The 17,689-nt window shown below is 42.5% G+C and overlaps 1 protein-coding gene across 1 annotated transcript in view; it reads left to right on the forward strand.

Annotated features, from left to right (window-relative positions):
- The window catches only part of LOC130113601 (kelch-like protein 25), a 61,057-nt gene that overhangs the window by 8,958 nt on the left and 34,410 nt on the right, over window positions 1-17,689 (forward strand). Inside the window, exon 2 of the mRNA XM_056281147.1 lies at window positions 17,000-17,231. Within this exon, the coding sequence (XP_056137122.1) occupies window positions 17,050-17,231 (182 nt within the window). The 5' untranslated portion in view covers window positions 17,000-17,049. The remainder of the gene's footprint in view (window positions 1-16,999; window positions 17,232-17,689) is intronic.

Consider the following 17,689-nt stretch of genomic DNA (forward strand, 5'->3'; position numbering starts at 1 on the left):
CCGGGCTTGGGACTGGCACTAAGGATGCACTGGCTTGTGCATCCTCAGTGGCTGGGTTACGCCCCTAAGTTCAGCATTCTTGTAAAAAAAAAAAAAAAAAAAGTCAAAGGCACTGTACAAGACTGCAGTACTCAGGGACACAAGTTAACTATGAATCCCAATGTGCATTGTGTGTAGGAAACATCAAATCACCAAGCATAAAATTTTGTTGTCCATGCTGGCGAAGCTTTGTAGCCAGCTAAAACTCTTTGGATAAGATAATTAAGCTGTAATTTAGATCAATTTAATGAGAACCAGTGGTCTGCGTTGAGGCATTGATGTACAGTCTGCCAGTTTTCTTCAACTTATTCTGCAAAGGCGCAGTGGACTCAATTGATCAGGAAATGTTAACTTAGGTTTTGTCTAGTTTTGCTCCATAGTAACAGCCATTGAGGTTCATGGGTAGTGTAAACCAAACGGACTAAAAAACATGATTTCTCAGAAAAGAAGTTGAAACAATTATAACTGATGGCCAACCCTATCGTACTGTTTAATCATCCAGGAGACTGCCGTGTTTCTGTGTTGAGTATTAATGTGGAAATTATTAAAAGTTATATTTCTACCTGATGGATTGAATGGGGAAAAAAAACTCTTCTGGGAACTAGCAGCTCCAATCACTTCTCCACTCTAAGGCTGTGTATGTGTCAGGTTGGTTTTTAATTTGTCAAGTGCATTATAAAAGTATTATTATGTGTGTGGCTGTCGTACTTACCGGTGGATAATTTACCCTCTTTCTCCAAATTTCTTGGAGCTTGTTTTTTTTGTCTCTTGCTCACACTGACACATACACAGTTTTGGGCTTATGCTTTCACACAAATACATGTGTCTCAAGTCCCATAAAAATTCCATTTTGAGGACACAATTTTTTTTTTTTTTACTACTGGTGAATCAAAACCTTAGCCAAAGTATTTAATTTGCATATATCATGAATTTATATATATAAAACAAATTTTGGGGGCAGTTGGAAACCACCGCAGCCAGGATGCGAACCCGGGTCTCCCACACCATGAGCGACTACGTTAACCAGTCGAATAAAGGGTCCTACCAGTTAGCCAAGGGCTAGCAAGTCTAGTCATCGGTGGTCATGACACTACCCCCCTCCTTCGGGAAGTGCGTCCCCGCGCTTCAGCATACTAGCTCCCTCACGGTCTCCCCATCCCACTTCTGACACCAATGTAGTGAATTCAGGGGACAGCCAGGAACTGCCGCAGCCAGGGCATGAACCCAGCTCTCCCGCACCACGGGCGACTACGCTAACCAGTCGACTAAAGGGTCTGACCTGTTAGCCAAGGGCTAGAGAGTCTAGTCATCCATGGTTATTACACACACACACACACACACACACATATATATATATATACATACATACATGCTTGCTTCTTGCTGGTTGTCCATCGTGCCTGATGATGACCATCTTCTTCTATTTGTGGGTCCTTTGAGGACTCAGATAGCAGAAGATACCTGCACAGAGATGGTTTTTAAAGTGGCATGGGGGGTGCGCTTCTCCCAACGCCACATGACTTGATTGTAGAGGAGATGGTTCCGATGGCAAGGGGGATCCCTAGACGACCGGCACCTCCACACAACGGCAGGGAGCTGCCGGAAATCCAGTTTTTCGGAAACCGCCTCGAAGCGTGCCGCCACAGCTGGCTTTTCTGTTGGGGTAAGCTCCCTTAGCCTTATGTCTTCCAGACTCACCCACAAGGCAGCAGGGCAGTGGTTGATAGGTGCCAGGGCGTGTCCACCAGGGTGGGCCTGCACACCATATCTCTGGGGCCCACTGCTGCTCCGAGATCCCCTGCCAAGTTAGCCTGGGGCCGCAAGACCCCAGTTACCATGTGTGGCCACGGGGAGGCCTGGCAGGAGTCTTGGTGAAGGAGAGGCTATGTACTGGCAAGGGAAGGCTTACACGCTAGGACGCTTCCCTATTCGCCACAAAGGCTAGCCAGCGGCAGCAAGCTAAGGGCAGGAAGGACACAAGCGGGTTGGAAGAACACATGCACCTTCCCTCCAACTACACACTGCTGCACTAGACGCATCACAACACCCTGTGTGTATGTACACACACACACTATACACACACACACACACACACACACACTATATGTAAAAAAGTATTGGGACACCTGACCATTACACTTACAGGAGTTTTATGACATCCCATTCTAAATCCATAGGCATTGATATGGAGTTGGTCCCTCCCCTCCCTTGCAGCTATAACAGCTTCTACTCTTCTGGGAAGGCTTTCCACAAGATTTTGGAGTGTCTGTGAGAATTTTGCCCATTCATCCAGAAAAGCATTTGTGAGGTCTGGCACTGATGGAGGACAAGAAGACCTGGCTCGCAATCTCCGTTCTAGTTCATCCTAAAGGTGTTCGATGGGGTTGAGGTTAGCACTCTGTGCGGGCCAGTGAAGTTCTTCCGCACCAAACTCACCCATCCATGTCTTAATGGACTGTGCACTGGGGCACAGTCATGCTGGAACAGAAAAGGGCCCTCCCCAAACTGTTCCCACAATGTTGGAAGCATAGAATTGTCCAAAATGTCTTGGTATGCTGAATCATTAAGATTTCCCTTCACTGGAACTAAAGGGCCTAGCCCAACCCCTGAAAAACAACCCCACACCATTATCCCTCCTCCACCAAACTTTACAGTTGACACAATGCAGTCAGGCAGGTAACATTCTCCTGGCATCCACCAAACCCAGACTCATCCATCAGACTGCCAGACAGAGAAGCGTGATTCGTCACTCCACAGAACATGTTTCCACTGCTCCAGAGTCCAGCGGCAGCATGTTTTACACCACTCCATCCGACGCCTGGCATTGTGCTTGGTGATGTAAGGCTTGCATGCAGCTGCTCGGCCATGGAAACCCATTCCATGAAGCTCCTGGCGCACAGTTTTTGTGCTGATGTTAATGCCAGAGAAAGTTTGGAACTCTGCAGTTATTGAGTCAACAGAGCATTGGCGACCTTTATGCACTATGCGCCTCAGCACTCGTTGACCCCGCTGTGTGACTTTACGTGGTCTGCCACTTCGTGACTGAGTTGCTGTTGTTCCTAAATGCTTCCACTTTGCAATAATACCACTTACAGTTGACCATGGAATATCCAGCAGGGAAGAAATTTCACAAACTCACTTATTGCAAAGGTGGCATCCTATGACAGTACCACGCTTGAATTCACTGAGCTCTTCAGAACGAGCCATTCTTTCACAAATGTTTGTAAATGCAGACTGATTTTATACACCTGTGGCAACGGATCTAAATGAAACGCCTGAATTCAATGATTAAGAAGTGTGTCCCAATACAGTGTATGTATGAGTAGCTTTAACAGCTGATGATTGCTTATGGCATGAAACAGGCTTGTACTGTCTCATAAAGAATTTACTTCACTCACTGGATTATATATAAATAAATTTGGGGTAAAAAATGGCAGGTTTATTATAATGGACAGCAGATTTAATATCTAAACCATTGCTGACAAAAATCATTTACATTTTTAATTAGCATCAAATAGTGAACACAAACCTTATCTGTTGGCTGACATAGCCTTGAATAAAAATGTAAAACCAATTAAAACTCAGGCTACATTAAATAATTTCAATGAATTTTAATTTACAGTGGTGGTATTGCTTAACTTTTCTAAAGAAATAACAGAATATGATAGCAAGTCTTTAGAGCCTTCTGTGTAGTCCTGCAGCTGAGAAGATCCATCATGCAACAAAATCAATTTAATTCATTTAATTTCTTGGGCATAATTGATCTGGTTACACAACAAAAACAATCAGTTCCATTATTCATAGACATTCCTACTCAGAAACAGTGGAGGCAATGGTAAAACATCTAAATGCCAATTGCTAGATGAAAATGGATGCACACATAAATAGGGTGACTAGACGTCCCGGTTTGTCTTTTTTGGTGGGAGGGGATAAAAATCCTTCAGTGTATCATGCCTGGTGAGACAAACAAGTTTGTGAGCATGCGCATATGTGTGTGCACGTGCATGAACGTGCGGTACACTTTTTAGGGTCCCGGCTTGGGATTTTGAAAATCTGGTCACCCTACACATAAAAACACGTAATGTGGGTAGCATTCTGGACATAGCACTGCTCAGAACTTCTGTCTGTTTAACTGATTTGTACATACTTGAGAAATTATTTTGAAACAGGATATGCAGGAAAAACATCAATGTACAGGCAGGACTCCTTTTTCTCAGTGAAGCGGGTGTATGCCTGCTGACCTAAACATGGCTGCTTGTATTCCTAAGAAATTGCTAGTTGGCCTAAACCCTTTTCGCTTTTGTTTTTTGGCTTCATCATCCCTCACAAGCCCACCTGTATTTTCAGATGTGTGTATAAACAACATAAAATAGGGGTGTTGCGGTGAGAAATTTTATTTTCATGGTGGCAGGGTGACTTCCGACCACCCTGAGCTGTACTACTGATAAGGACTGATGGCAGCCGCACGTGTCAGAGAGTTCTTGTCTCGGTGAGGTGTTCCTGTCCTGATAGGAGAGGAGCTCCCACTGATCAGCTTCTTCCTTTTCTTCTGACTTGGAATGGCAATTTGCCATCAACCAAAGCATTAATGTCACTTACTGCTATAATAACGCATCCTTAAGATAATGTTTTTATGAGTCCAGCATGTTTCAAAAATGAAAATATTACTGAAAATAACACGAGTTGAATGCAAAGATCATCTTCGCTCCAACCCTCACCTATGGTCATGAGCTTTGGGTAGTGACCAAAAGGGTAAGATCGTGGATACAAGCGGCTGAAATGAGTTTCCTCCATAGGGTGTCTGGGCTCAGCCTTAGAGATAGGGTGAGGAGCTCAGACATCCAGAGGGAGCTCAGAGTAGAGCCGCTGCTCCTTCGTGTCGAAAGGAGCCAGTTGAGGTGGTTCAGGCATCTGATTAGGATGCCTCCTGGGCGCCTTCTTTTGGAGGTTTTCCGGGCACGTCCAACTGGGAGGAGACCCCGGGGTAGACCCAGAACGCTCTGGAAAGACTACATGTCCAATCAGGGCTGGGAACGCCTTGGGATCCCCCAGGAGGAGCTGCAGGACATTGCTGGGGAGAGTGATGTCAGGAGTGCCCTACTTAGCTTGCTGCCACTGCGACCTGACCCCAGAGAAGCGGCTGATGATGAGATGACATGAGATTTAAGATGGATAAGTTTAAGTATAAAGTTATAAATGGTTAGTCATATGTTCAGGTATTAGATTAGAGATTAGGTGTGGGTTTGGTGTGGTTAAGGTCAGGGTAAGAATCTGGGATGCCGGTTGTTAGGCAGCATCATAATCTGTGTTGAGTATAAATCCAGGTTAAGAAGAGAAATTGATCTCTACTGATGTTCCTGTGCATCAATGATGGGAAAGGCATAGGAATGCTTATTGGGTGGTGGCAGGATGGGAACAGCCTTTGCAGCTGTAGTCAGACCCTTATCAGAACTTATTTGTTAAAGGAGTCCTCAATGAAATTTTATTTTATGATTCATAGCACTGGTTGCGTTTTCATGGCTGCTGCCATGTATTTAGGAAAGATGCATTCTCTTAAATATGTTGTAAAGTATGTACACTTGTGTGAGATGAAGATTCAAATTGTTTTATAGGCTTAGAATGAGTTATGTTATTTTATCTTTCGATACATAGTGCAGGTCTTGTGGTGGGCGCTCCCATGATGACCAAAAAGGAACTCGCCATAAAAGATGTAGAGATTTCCACGCAATCAAGGCAGCACCCAAGGGGGGGCAGTCATATAATTACTCATTGTAAACTTACAAAACAATATGAAACTTCATTTCACATGAGTGTATACAAGTTAAGACATAATTAGGAAAATATTCATTTTTATATAATTTAAATGTAGTCGTAAAGCTTGTGTCACAAGCACCGTGGCAAAAAAAAGGCGGCTTGGTGGTGGCGTGTTTATTGTCCTGGTCATTATGCTACTACAGCAGTGTTGTAGATATTGTTTCAGCCTTACATACAAACAATTGAAACAAATACATATGCCACAAACAAGTTTTTGTTTATGAAAAACTATATAGCCAACATTTAAAATCTTATTTCTACAGGCATTTCCCTGATGCTCTCTATTCTGTATACTGCCTTAATTGTAAATTTGAAATTCAAACCCATGTTTTTTTTATTTTGTCTGCTAGTTCTGCAGACAAAAGAATGAGGGGTAGGGAATCGTGTGCCATGGAGAACCAAGTGTTTGCAAATTTTCATTCCAACCGGACTCCACACCAGGCGATTTCACTGATGAATACACCCTCAGCCAAAGAGGAAGGACTAATGAGTGAAATCAGCTGGCATTTTTGTCCAGTTGGAATCAAAACCTGCATACACATGGCTCTCCACAGCACATGGTTCCCTACCTCTGATCTAAGCTCCTCTTCCTAATACACAGACACATACATTATGTAGCTTTTGACTCACACCAGATTGGGCCTTTTGAATAAATGCTCTTTCATTTACACACGTTTGCCAAGAAAGACACAAACACACACACACCTCCAATTCATCTCACATAGGGCCCCTTGCATATGATTTTTGTCTTTCCAAACTCAATCTCTTACCAAGTCTCATTCCCACCCGTGAACAAACACACACACACACACACACACACACACACACACACACACACACACACACACACACACACACACACACACACACACACACACACACACACACACACACACACACACACACACACACACACACACACAGAGTGGCACTAGGCAACCAGTCCAGTGGTACTGCTATGCTAGCAGTGGGGAAACAAGATAGGCTTACTGACTGGCTGTAGGCCTCTAGGCCTAGCAAGGGTCTATTTAACTACACACATTCACACACAATGCAAGGTTCTATTCATCCACTCCCTTGATATTCCACTGGTGAGCCCTGGGCCTGAGACAGGAGCTTGTGTGTGTGTGTGTGTGTGTGTGTGTGTGTGTGTGTGTGTGTGTACACTGTCTCTTTATTGCAATACTTTTTTAAAAGTGTAGAGTTCTGACTCATTAGAGGCAGTCTCTAATGTAGACCAGATGTAGTTCACAGATAGAAAACATCTACTTTCAGTAGGTAGTTCAAGTCTCACTAATCCCTCTCAGTGGTGTATTTAGCCTGTCTGTTATCTTTTACCTATGGTGGGATATGAAAGTGAGCCAACAAGAGCAGTCTGGTTGCATTATACTATTCTGCCAGGCATCCGGCAGGTGGCCATGCTTTGTTCAGATGTCCAGTGTTTGGTTGATAATAAAGCAGCAACACTGGCAGAAGAATTACGGGATGTCTCAGCCACTTTACCTAGTTAGTGGATAGAAAGGTAAGTCTTCCGTCCTCCTGCTTTAAAGTGGAGATGAATCAGCAGAATTGATATATGACGTGTAATGATAGTGTATTATTAATGTGTTATAATAAAAGCCAATTGTGAAAGTCAGCAGAAGCCTAAGACATTTGATAAAATGCCTGATGCTATATTTGTAATGTAAGGCAGCAGCATTTTTGTTTTGTCATATGTCAGTGTCACATGGATGGTTGTTTACTGGAAATTGCAGTGCTAAGCAGTTGATGGTGTGCTTTCATACACATTCAGATTAATAATGGATTGCAGTGAAGTGGAGATACCCATTGAACAGATCAGAAATCAAATTGCATGCACATTTGAATCTATTCATTGAAATAACATTAAGATTTTTAAAAAGTAAGCACTTCTTTTTAGCCTGTCTCCAGCTACTCATGTTTTGAAAAAGGATTAAAAAAGGTGTATACAAGGATTGCAGGATCGAATCCCCGTGTTGCCTCTGGCTTGGTTGAGTGTCCCTACAGACACAATTGGCTGTGTATGCGGGCGCGAAGCCGGATGTGGGTGTGTGTCCTGGTCGCTGAACTAGCGCCGCCTCTGGTCGGTCGGGGTGCCTGTTCGGGGGGGGGGAACTGGGGGGAATAGCGTGATCCTTCCACGCGCTAAGTCCCCCTAGCGAAACTCCTTGCTGTCAGGTGAAAAGAAGTGGCTGGTGACTCCACATGTATCGGAGGAGGCATGTGGTAGTCTGCAACCCTCCCCCGGCTTGGTAGAAGGGGATGGAGCAGAGACCGGGATGGCTCGGAAGAGTGGGATAATTAGCCAAGTACAATTGGGGAGAAAAAAAATCAAAAAAGAAAAAGGTGTATAGCTCGAGATGAAAGTGATGGTAGTGGGTGGGTGGTGGTGGTGGGGCGGGGGTACAGGTGGCCATGTTGTAGTAGAACACTACACCCCAGTTTCTCACAAGTCTACCCAGAGTGTTTAATTGGCTAGCGCTGTCGTGTTGCTTTTCTACTCGCCTCATATTTTATTGGTCTAACGCTGTAGACCACATGCATGTTAACTGCTTCACATGGGTCTCAGTGTCTTTGATGTCTGGTTGGCAGTTCAGGGGGAGTTGATCATAATGCCCCCCCCCCATGCATAAGAAAAGCATATATTTTCTCCCTAAAAACAGCTGTGTGTCACTTTTTGTTTAATTTATCATGAGAGCAATTAGTTCTGCCGTCCTAGGCCCTTACTAACATGTTTTAGATCAATATAAAAAAAAGAAAGATACTACCACTTTAAGACCAGCTTGTACGGAGAGCATAGATGTGAGCAGCATGTTGTAGATAACCAGCATGTCACGTGACTTTAACTCATCAGAAATGAAACTTGTGTAAATCTGCTAATTTGCACACATGCAGACTAGGATTGCATTATTACTCATTATATTGTTTGAGGACAGATAGAATGAGACAATTTTGGACCTTGGGCTATTGTGTATGGGTTATGATTGATCGTGTCATACAACTGACAAACAAAAACCTCCTTGAATTGCCTTGGGCAAGACTGCCACCTTCACCGTGCATTCCTAAAGCACAACGCAGGGCTTCTCATTGTTTATTCCTTCCTTGTGTTATCTCACCAGCCTGGCTATATAGAGTAATCAATAGCTTGAGCTGCAAAAGGCATGGCCATTGATGATCTGTCATGGCAAGATAAGAGATGCAGGGGTGCTGTTTTATATTGATTTCTATTCCTGTGGCGTCGTTTCTTTGCCAGTTTTATTATTTCACAGCTAACTTACCCAACCAAGGCATGTACTTAACGTTTTCTTGCTAGACTGGCATGCTTGTCTGCCCTTTCTCTATGCCAGAGGACAGATGAGTGAGTTGGATCTAATTTGGTTGGCCTATCGGTCACCTCTTACACCAGATGTGCTTAAGTCAAACACTGATGGCACTGCCTCTTACTGTGGATTGATGGACCAACTCATTTGTCTATGTCCCCTTCCTTCATGTAATCAGACTACCCATGGTACTCCCATAGTTCTTGTTCAACAGGTGTTTCGCTGTTTTAGTGCACCTAGTCAATACTGCATCACCTTCCGTCTTAAGTGACTCTTCATGACAGTAGATAACATCACAGCTATTTTTTATTTTTGATAGTATTTATTATATAATCAGGGGCAATACAAAAGTACCCTCCTGCATCCAGGTGGCGTGGTGGTCTATTCCATTGCCTACCAACACGGGGATCGGCAGTTTGAATCCCCGTGTTACCTTCGGCTTGGTCAGGCGTCCCTACAGACACAATTGCGGTGGGAAGCTGGATGTGGATATGTGTCCTGGTTGCTGCACTAGCGCCTCCTCTGGTCGGTCAGGGCACCTGTTTGGGGGGGGGGGATAGTGCGATCCTCCCGCACGCTACGTCCCCCTGGCGAAACGCCTCACTGTCAGGTGAAAAGAAGTGCCTGGCGACTCCACGTGTATCGGAGGAGACACGTGGTAGTCTGCAGCCCTCCCCGGATCGGCAGAGGGGGTGGAGCAGCGACCAGGATGGCTCAGAAGAGTGGGGTAGTTGGCCAAGTACAATTGGCAGAAAAAGGGGACAAAAAAAACACAAAAAAGTACCGTCAATTTTATTTTTGTTGTGGTTGCTTGATCTTTTCTGTGTTGTAAATAGGTTTCCAATGTAGTGAGTCCCCAGGACCCACAGGCAGTCATTTGAGTGGGTCCCCAATACAAAAAAAAAATGAATCGGCCTTACTAAATTGTCCCCAGGTGTGCATGTGTTGGCCCTGTGATGGACTGGTGGCTTGTCCAGGGTGTCTCCCCGCCTGTCGCCCAATGACTGCTGGGATAGGCTCCGGCATCCCACGACCCGACTGGGATAAGCGGCTTAGATAATGGATGGATGTAGTGTTGAACTCGTGTTTGATGTTAGGGTTATAATATGATTATATTCATGTATGTGTTGAAAATGTATCTGAAAATTAAACAGATATAATCCCAAATCTGAAAATGTTATTTGCAAAATAATGTCACATCATCATGACATACTACAAAATTCTAATAAACAAAATGGTGTCTGTAGCAATATATGGCACAAATCAATTATCATATAAGAGAGTTGACCATAAAATGTGAACAAAACATTCAAATAAAAGCAAAATGGTGTCTGTAGCACCAAAATGAGTTCTAATGCACTGCATAACGCCTTTAGATCACCGGTCATCAGCAGCATGAGTAACAGTGGCCACGTGAATTTATTTACCAATACCAAGTTTGTAGCCTTGAATGTTGAAATGAAATCTGTGCGGCGAGCTGGTTGTCGCTAAACTAGCATGCTGTGATGACTGAACACGGGATGTCGTGTGCGCAAGTTAGATTTGCAGATGGTTAGAAAATGGTGACCAGTGGCAAGGTTTCTTTTTGTTTATTTCTATGATTTCAACACGGATTTGTTGTTCACAGTGTTGCATGATCAGTGGGAAAAAATAAGGTGCGTCCCCTGCACATGTCGATAGTGAGTTTACCGCGCCCTCACAGATTTTAATGCATCAGAGATGCAAAACGTGCACTTATTTACATCACTGCCTTTATTTATTTACATCAGTGTCTTAAATTTTTACTTGCTAGTCTGCATTGTGAAGCTGGGCAATATAATGTTTATAATTTTGATATTGTGATATGAGACTAAATTTGTCTGGGATTTGGTTATTGTAATATCATGAAATGACTTAAATGTTGGCATTTGAGGGACTCATTATGGTAAAGCAGTTATTTTCTGAATTAAGTTGATTGTTTTAACAGGGTGTGATGAACATTGAATGCTTCTACTTGCTCGTCCATCATATTCACATTACTAATCATAATTTTCTAGTGTGTAAATATTTTATGAATATTTTACCTTGATATTGAGTCAAAAATACAGTGATTTTGGTTCTGTCAATGTTTCCCAGCCCTGCTTGGAAGTATCCCACTGAACAAACAGGCTAAATTAGGTTGGAAAGTGAAAGTCTAGTAGATGTCTACCTATATCTCATAGTTGGAGTGCTGAATAGCCACTATGAAAACAAAAGCATTTATAACGCAATATAAAGAGTTGCATTGTGTATCGTTAACAGTTAAAGTTGTTCAACCGATACATAATTATGTAATAATTAAACAGTTTGTTGTACAAACGAGCTACGTTCAGCCAGATATATTCTGAGTTAAATGAGAGCTGATGCGTAGCCGCCACGCTGAAATCAGCTCTCATGCTTAGTGGGACGTCACTGTACAGAGGATAAGCCCAAACATTCACACGATGTCACACTTTCGCTTAATCAAATATGGCTGCATCCTAGTGTTGAAAAGGCAAATTTATTTTCCCAATCTTGGTACATGTTCAGTTGTAGGACCATCTCAAGGGAGTCAGCCTAGGATACTGTCTGTAGCTATCCAACTATAGTCATACTAACTGCTTCATATTGTCTTTAAACTCTACCTCCAAAAGGGTTAAGGTCCCCCTTGCACACACCACTTGTTCGAAATGGTTATAATCTCCCCACCTGCCAATACCAAATGTTCCATAATCATAAACAGTATGTGGGCCTACACCTGTCTCTGCTACCTTTTGGAGACGAGGGGACACATGGGACCACTATTAGTTATGTTTTCCAAGACCACATTGCACCACCTTTGTCCCTGAGAACAGCTGCCACACGTCGTGGCACTGACTCAGCAAGGGTCCTGTTGCATCCCGGTGTTACAGCTGACCTTGCAGACAGCCGGGGCTTTACAAAACTGCCCAAGGTTAAGTGAATGAACCCAGAGGTGTTCAGTCTGATGGATATCAGGGCATTTTGGTGGACAGGTCATTTAAATTTAAATTTTTTAAATGTATTGTATTTTATTCTTATTTTATTGTTTCCACTTCTCTTTAGTTGCACAGTTTCCAGAGTTAGCCACAAATCATTTCACTGCTCATTGTACTTGTACGTGAAGTATGACAAGTACACCTTTGAATCTTAAATTAACATCATTTGAATCTTAAATTAATATAAGCCAGCTTCCTGGGTGATCTTTGTGCTATGAAAGGGAGTATTATCTTGCTGAACGCACCCATCCCCTTTGGGGTGCATGATGGACATCAACGCGTGAACCTGGTCTGCGACAGTATTAAGGCATGCTGTGGCATCAAGGTGTTGATCTACAATTACTGATGAACTCAGTGTATGCCGATTGAATGCCCACCAAACCATTGCAACTCCCCCACCAGCCTGTACAGATGTAACCATGCGTGATGGGTCTATTGGTCTGATGTTGTTTAAGATGCACACCCTGAGTCTAATATCGTCAGATTATCATTGTGTTGTCATTCATCAGACCAGACAACCTTTTTCCAGTCAACAACAGTGCGGTGCTGATGTTTCTTAGCCAAGTGTAAATACCCTCGTGGGTTACCATGGACAGGAGAGGTACTCTGCATAGTCGTGCTTTTATACCCCATGCAGGCAAGAGTATGGTACATTGTGTGTGCCAAAATTGGTCACTGTACTCCACATTTTGCACCCAAGTTAACTGTTGTACTGTGGACTGATCAATACTTATGGCCCGAGCCACCCGCCGTCTTCCACATTCATCTACCAAGCACCGCCTCCCACATAGCAAACGTTCTAGTCACTGTACACCTTTGCTGCCCTCGAAAAGCCCAGCAACTCGCAGTCTTTGAAATGCTCAAACCTGCCCTCCTGGCACCCACAATCACATCTGTTTCAGTTTGTTAAATCACACTTTAGGCCTTTTCATTTGTTCACATGCAAAACAAGTGTGGAAATGGAGTTGCTGTAGCATGCGTCAGTTTATGTAGTGACGTGTGTGAGTGTATCACCACATCTGCGGGGGGGGGGGGTCCTTATTTTTTCTGGTCACTGAGTACAAACCTGGATAAGTTTTAACAAACAATATGCTATTATGTTACTGATGTGTAGCACCATTCAACCTGTGACTGTCAGCTAGTGCTGAGCGTTATGAAAAAATATCGTGTTGATAATGTGGGATTTTACTATATATATATATATATATATATATATATATATCACATGATATCTGCTTACATATGAACAAGTACCATATGTAAGAATCCAACTGAGGCTCATCACATTGTATGTTTTTATTAAAATCAAACCAAAGCTAGTTTTCAAAGAATCCACCATTCAAATATGTCAGACCTCATTTAGTGAGAAATTTTGAGTAAGAGATTCTCATTTTCCTTAGTCAACAAAATCGTGCATGTTATGACAATATCTGGATTTCACCCCAATATAACACCACTGAAAGACAATAATAATATTGAATTATTGCCCAGTCATACTGTCAACACCTATATCCCCACCCTCACAGCCTAATTGCTACTATATAATATGTGTTTATATTTCCTATATATCTCTTGTGTTTATCAGCCCTTTATAGCTGTGCGGGGATGCAGAGTCCCCCTCACCTCCTGACTGTCAGTGCCTGTGCCTGGGTCAGCAGTCTCTGTCGCTGTAAGTTAGCATCCCACTGAGATGAAGCCTACAAACCCCAAAACACCCCTCTTTTGTCCTGTGTTTTCCCTCTAAATTCTTCCCATTCATCCAGCTAACCCGTCAGTGGAATGAAGGCCCTCACATCCCTTCTTTCCTCCCAAAGACAGTGTAATCTGATCACCTCAACATCTGATAGATCCAGTCCTGTCCCTCCATTGTGAGCTTCTGACCCTGGCTGTCCCCCATCAATCCCTCTCTTTCTCCCTCCATTTCACCCTCTCCCTTTTATTGTTGCCCTCTGGTCCAAGCTGCACTTCCTGCCCCCTCATCTACCCTTTCCCCTCTCTCATCCCTCTTCCTTTGTATTTGACATCCCTGCATGGTATGCTGTAACCTGTCTCTTCCAGCCCCTCTCCACAAGTGCTGAAATGGAGGTGCTCTGAATATGCACGTACTCACACATAAGACACTAACACATTCTCCATAAGCTGTCTTGCTCACTGCATTTGAAAACCCTCCATACCTCCTCAGTGTGTTTTTGTGTTTGTGTATATGCACGCGCATGAATGCCCCGCATCTTTTGTCACCCATTGACTGCAAGCAGGTCCTCCAACCCTCCGCATTGTGGTTCTTGTCAAGTCCTCATTGTGATTCCTGAAACACACACATGCTTAAGCCCCGCACGACTGACCCAGAGCCGCCCTCAGCCCAAAACCGCATGTCAGCAAAAGCACACACACACACACACACACACACACACACACACACACACACACACACACACACACACACACACACACACACACACACACAGACAAACAACTGGAAAGTCGCTTAAACAGCTTTTTTTTCTAAACTCTTTGTACTGTGGTTTGTTTGTGTCCTGCAGCTCACAGTCAACAAAGGTCTTCATCCATTTTTTTGGACTATAGGGGAATAACAATACCTTCGTTTCACAATGTTTCTCGGATAATTTTTGATGGCTGTGGATGTTGGAAACTTGGCTCCCAGATTTGACTTTGTCCATAGTTTTATTCACAGTAAACAGCAAAAATTATCGTACGAACAAGTTATTTGGGTCGTCTTTCAAATCTTTTTCCTTCTTTTAAAATATAATGTGAAGCATTTTCCCAAAGGAATAAGATTATTGAGCTTGTTTTCATTAAAGTTTCACTTATATTAGGAATTTTCCTGAAAAGAAGTAGAGTCTCAAAACATGGGCAACCTCTAAACCCGGTATGAAGTAGCCTACATGACACAATACAGGAAATAAGTTGATTTACATTGAATATATTTCAAAAATATCTCAGCCCACTGGCAAATTTGAACTTGTATTAAGAAAAATTACATATTCCGTATTATATTAAATGATCTGTTGATGTGGGTTTGGTTTGGACTTATTTAACTATACAGACTATATTATCAAACCTCAACTAAAATTGAGTGACCCAAAGTGTTCACTACTTAAAAGTATTTTAGGTTATGCCTCAAACCCAAATAGAGTTTCTGTTTTGACTCTGGCCTACATGTCATCTACCACATGTTAGAGCCCATTAATCTCTCCCCTGCAATTGTACTAACCAAATAACATCTCTAATGAATGAATAATGGGAGCTCTGCGGGTCTGCCATAATGGTCTAAAAGGCCTGGAGAATGAAAGCAATGTGGCAAAACAAATATATGATGAAGGAATATGATCCTAATGGTCTAATAGGCTGAGAGATTTTAAGCCATTGATTTCTCTGTATTCACTTGCCAGTGTTTAGCCACAACAGTAATGACACCATGTTCTTAAAAATGTGTATAGAAAAGTATGCACATAAAAAAACAGCTTTATGTGCGACTACCTGCTCTGGAAGCAGCACAAGGACCAAAATGGGGATTTACGTGGAACCAATTGGTAATGACACCCAACAAACAATAACAGGGTGGTGCTGAAAGCTGCTACTGAATGTTGGTAGTACAATGTTGGCTGTCAAAGGGGGAAAAAAAATCTTCATAAACATTCAATATCTTTGTTAGATTTGGCCTATAAAGGGGATTTTGAATGAACTTTATATTTCCCAAGTTGGAAATAACTTTTTTAGTAGAATTAGGTTGTGCCAACAGTTGGGACTGGTGGGTACTTGAAAAAGTATTTTACGTATTCCTACTTCATTTCACTGCAGAAACCACCCGGGACAACTTCAAGGTTCTGGCAGCCTGTCTACATCAAGCCTATTGCTTTTTTTTTTTTTGCTTTTTTCCAAGCTTTCTCTGATTAATAATTCATGAATAACAGACCAAATATCATGTTACCCTGCTTCAGAAGAGAGAGAAGAAACTAAGGTTTGGAGATGCACAGAGGCAGGAAAATAAAAAAGATACAGAGATATTTTGGAAAGATTAAAAAGAATAAAGAACAAATATGTTTTTAAACATGACGTGGAAATAAAATGAAGGATGTAGACTGAGTGATAGGTGATGGAACGAGATGAGCCACAGAGATGGAGTGATGTTGAAGACAGACATCACTGTCTGTCTATAATGAGAGAAACATGCTGAAAATGAGAAACAGGGAAAGGGAGAGAAGGAAGACTGAGATCAAGAACGGTGATATAGGTAATTGTTTCTGACCACACCAACTTCCAGAGCTCCATTTGAGTTTAGAGTCGGTGTAGCTTATGACGTCAATACCTTAAAATAAGCCATCTTGAACCCGTGTTTTAACTATAGTGCACTGCAGTATCGGTTGGTACAGGTCTTTTATGAGCTTGGTCTTCTGCATTTGCTTTTTGGTCACAATGATTTCATTTCTTGAAACTTGCCACTTCCTATATTCTTCTTCCTCATTTGACTGCTATGGTGAAGGTTTATGCTATGTGCCACATCATTTTTCCTGAGATTGCTCTACTCTACCATTACCATATGATGTATATTTGTTTTAAAGGAACCACCTTAAATAAATACTCTTGGGTATTGGCCTACTTCAGCATAATTCTCGTTAAGATTATTTGTGGTATGAGTTATTATAAAAACAAGAATTCAGGGTTCAAAACGGACGCTGCTTATGAAATTTCAACTCCCTGTCTTAAAAATAACATTGTCTTTTGTCTTTCACCTCTTCCTCTTCCTGTCCTCATCTTTGTGTTCACTTTTGCTAGTTGGAAATATCGTTCCGGGTAATTCCCTGGAGGTGCCAAACGAATCTGTCATGTCTGTGAGCGTGCATGAGAATCGCAAGTCCCGCACCAGCACAGGTTCAATGAACATCTCTCTGTTCCACAAGCCCTCGCACCCCGACAGCGTCCTGACACACCTGAACACACTGAGGAAGCAGTGTATGTTTACTGATGTCACTCTGTGGGCCGGGGATCGCTCCTTTCCATGTCACAGGTAAGACTCCTGTACTGTAACATGACTCTGAAAAATGTCCATTTTGTGGGTGGCTGGAATTTAAATGACCTTTATGCACACAGCTCAGTGTTTGCATTGGGTTGAATCCAAACCTTGACTTAACACTGGGTAGGGGCACAGATATTTCTTTTTACTGAGTCATCTCATTACTCTTATTCTAACCCTGGCATCAACTAATATGCAGTCTCTTACAACATGCACACGTTTGGGGATGTATGTAATTCAAGGCTGTGTTTATATTCTGACATATGTATTGTGACTTCAGTTTATGATTTATAAATGCAACCTTCGTTTTACCACCTGAAACCCTACAGTATGACTTAAAAGCCTGTCACTGTCCCTACAGGAAATCAGAATACAAGGGATATACTGGAGTAACTAACTCACAAATGTTCATCTTTGTATTTACTGTTGATTAAAACTGACTAAATTAAAAA

This window comes from Lampris incognitus, chromosome 6 (assembly GCF_029633865.1).
Source record: "Lampris incognitus isolate fLamInc1 chromosome 6, fLamInc1.hap2, whole genome shotgun sequence".
Lineage (NCBI taxonomy): Eukaryota > Metazoa > Chordata > Actinopteri > Lampriformes > Lampridae > Lampris > Lampris incognitus.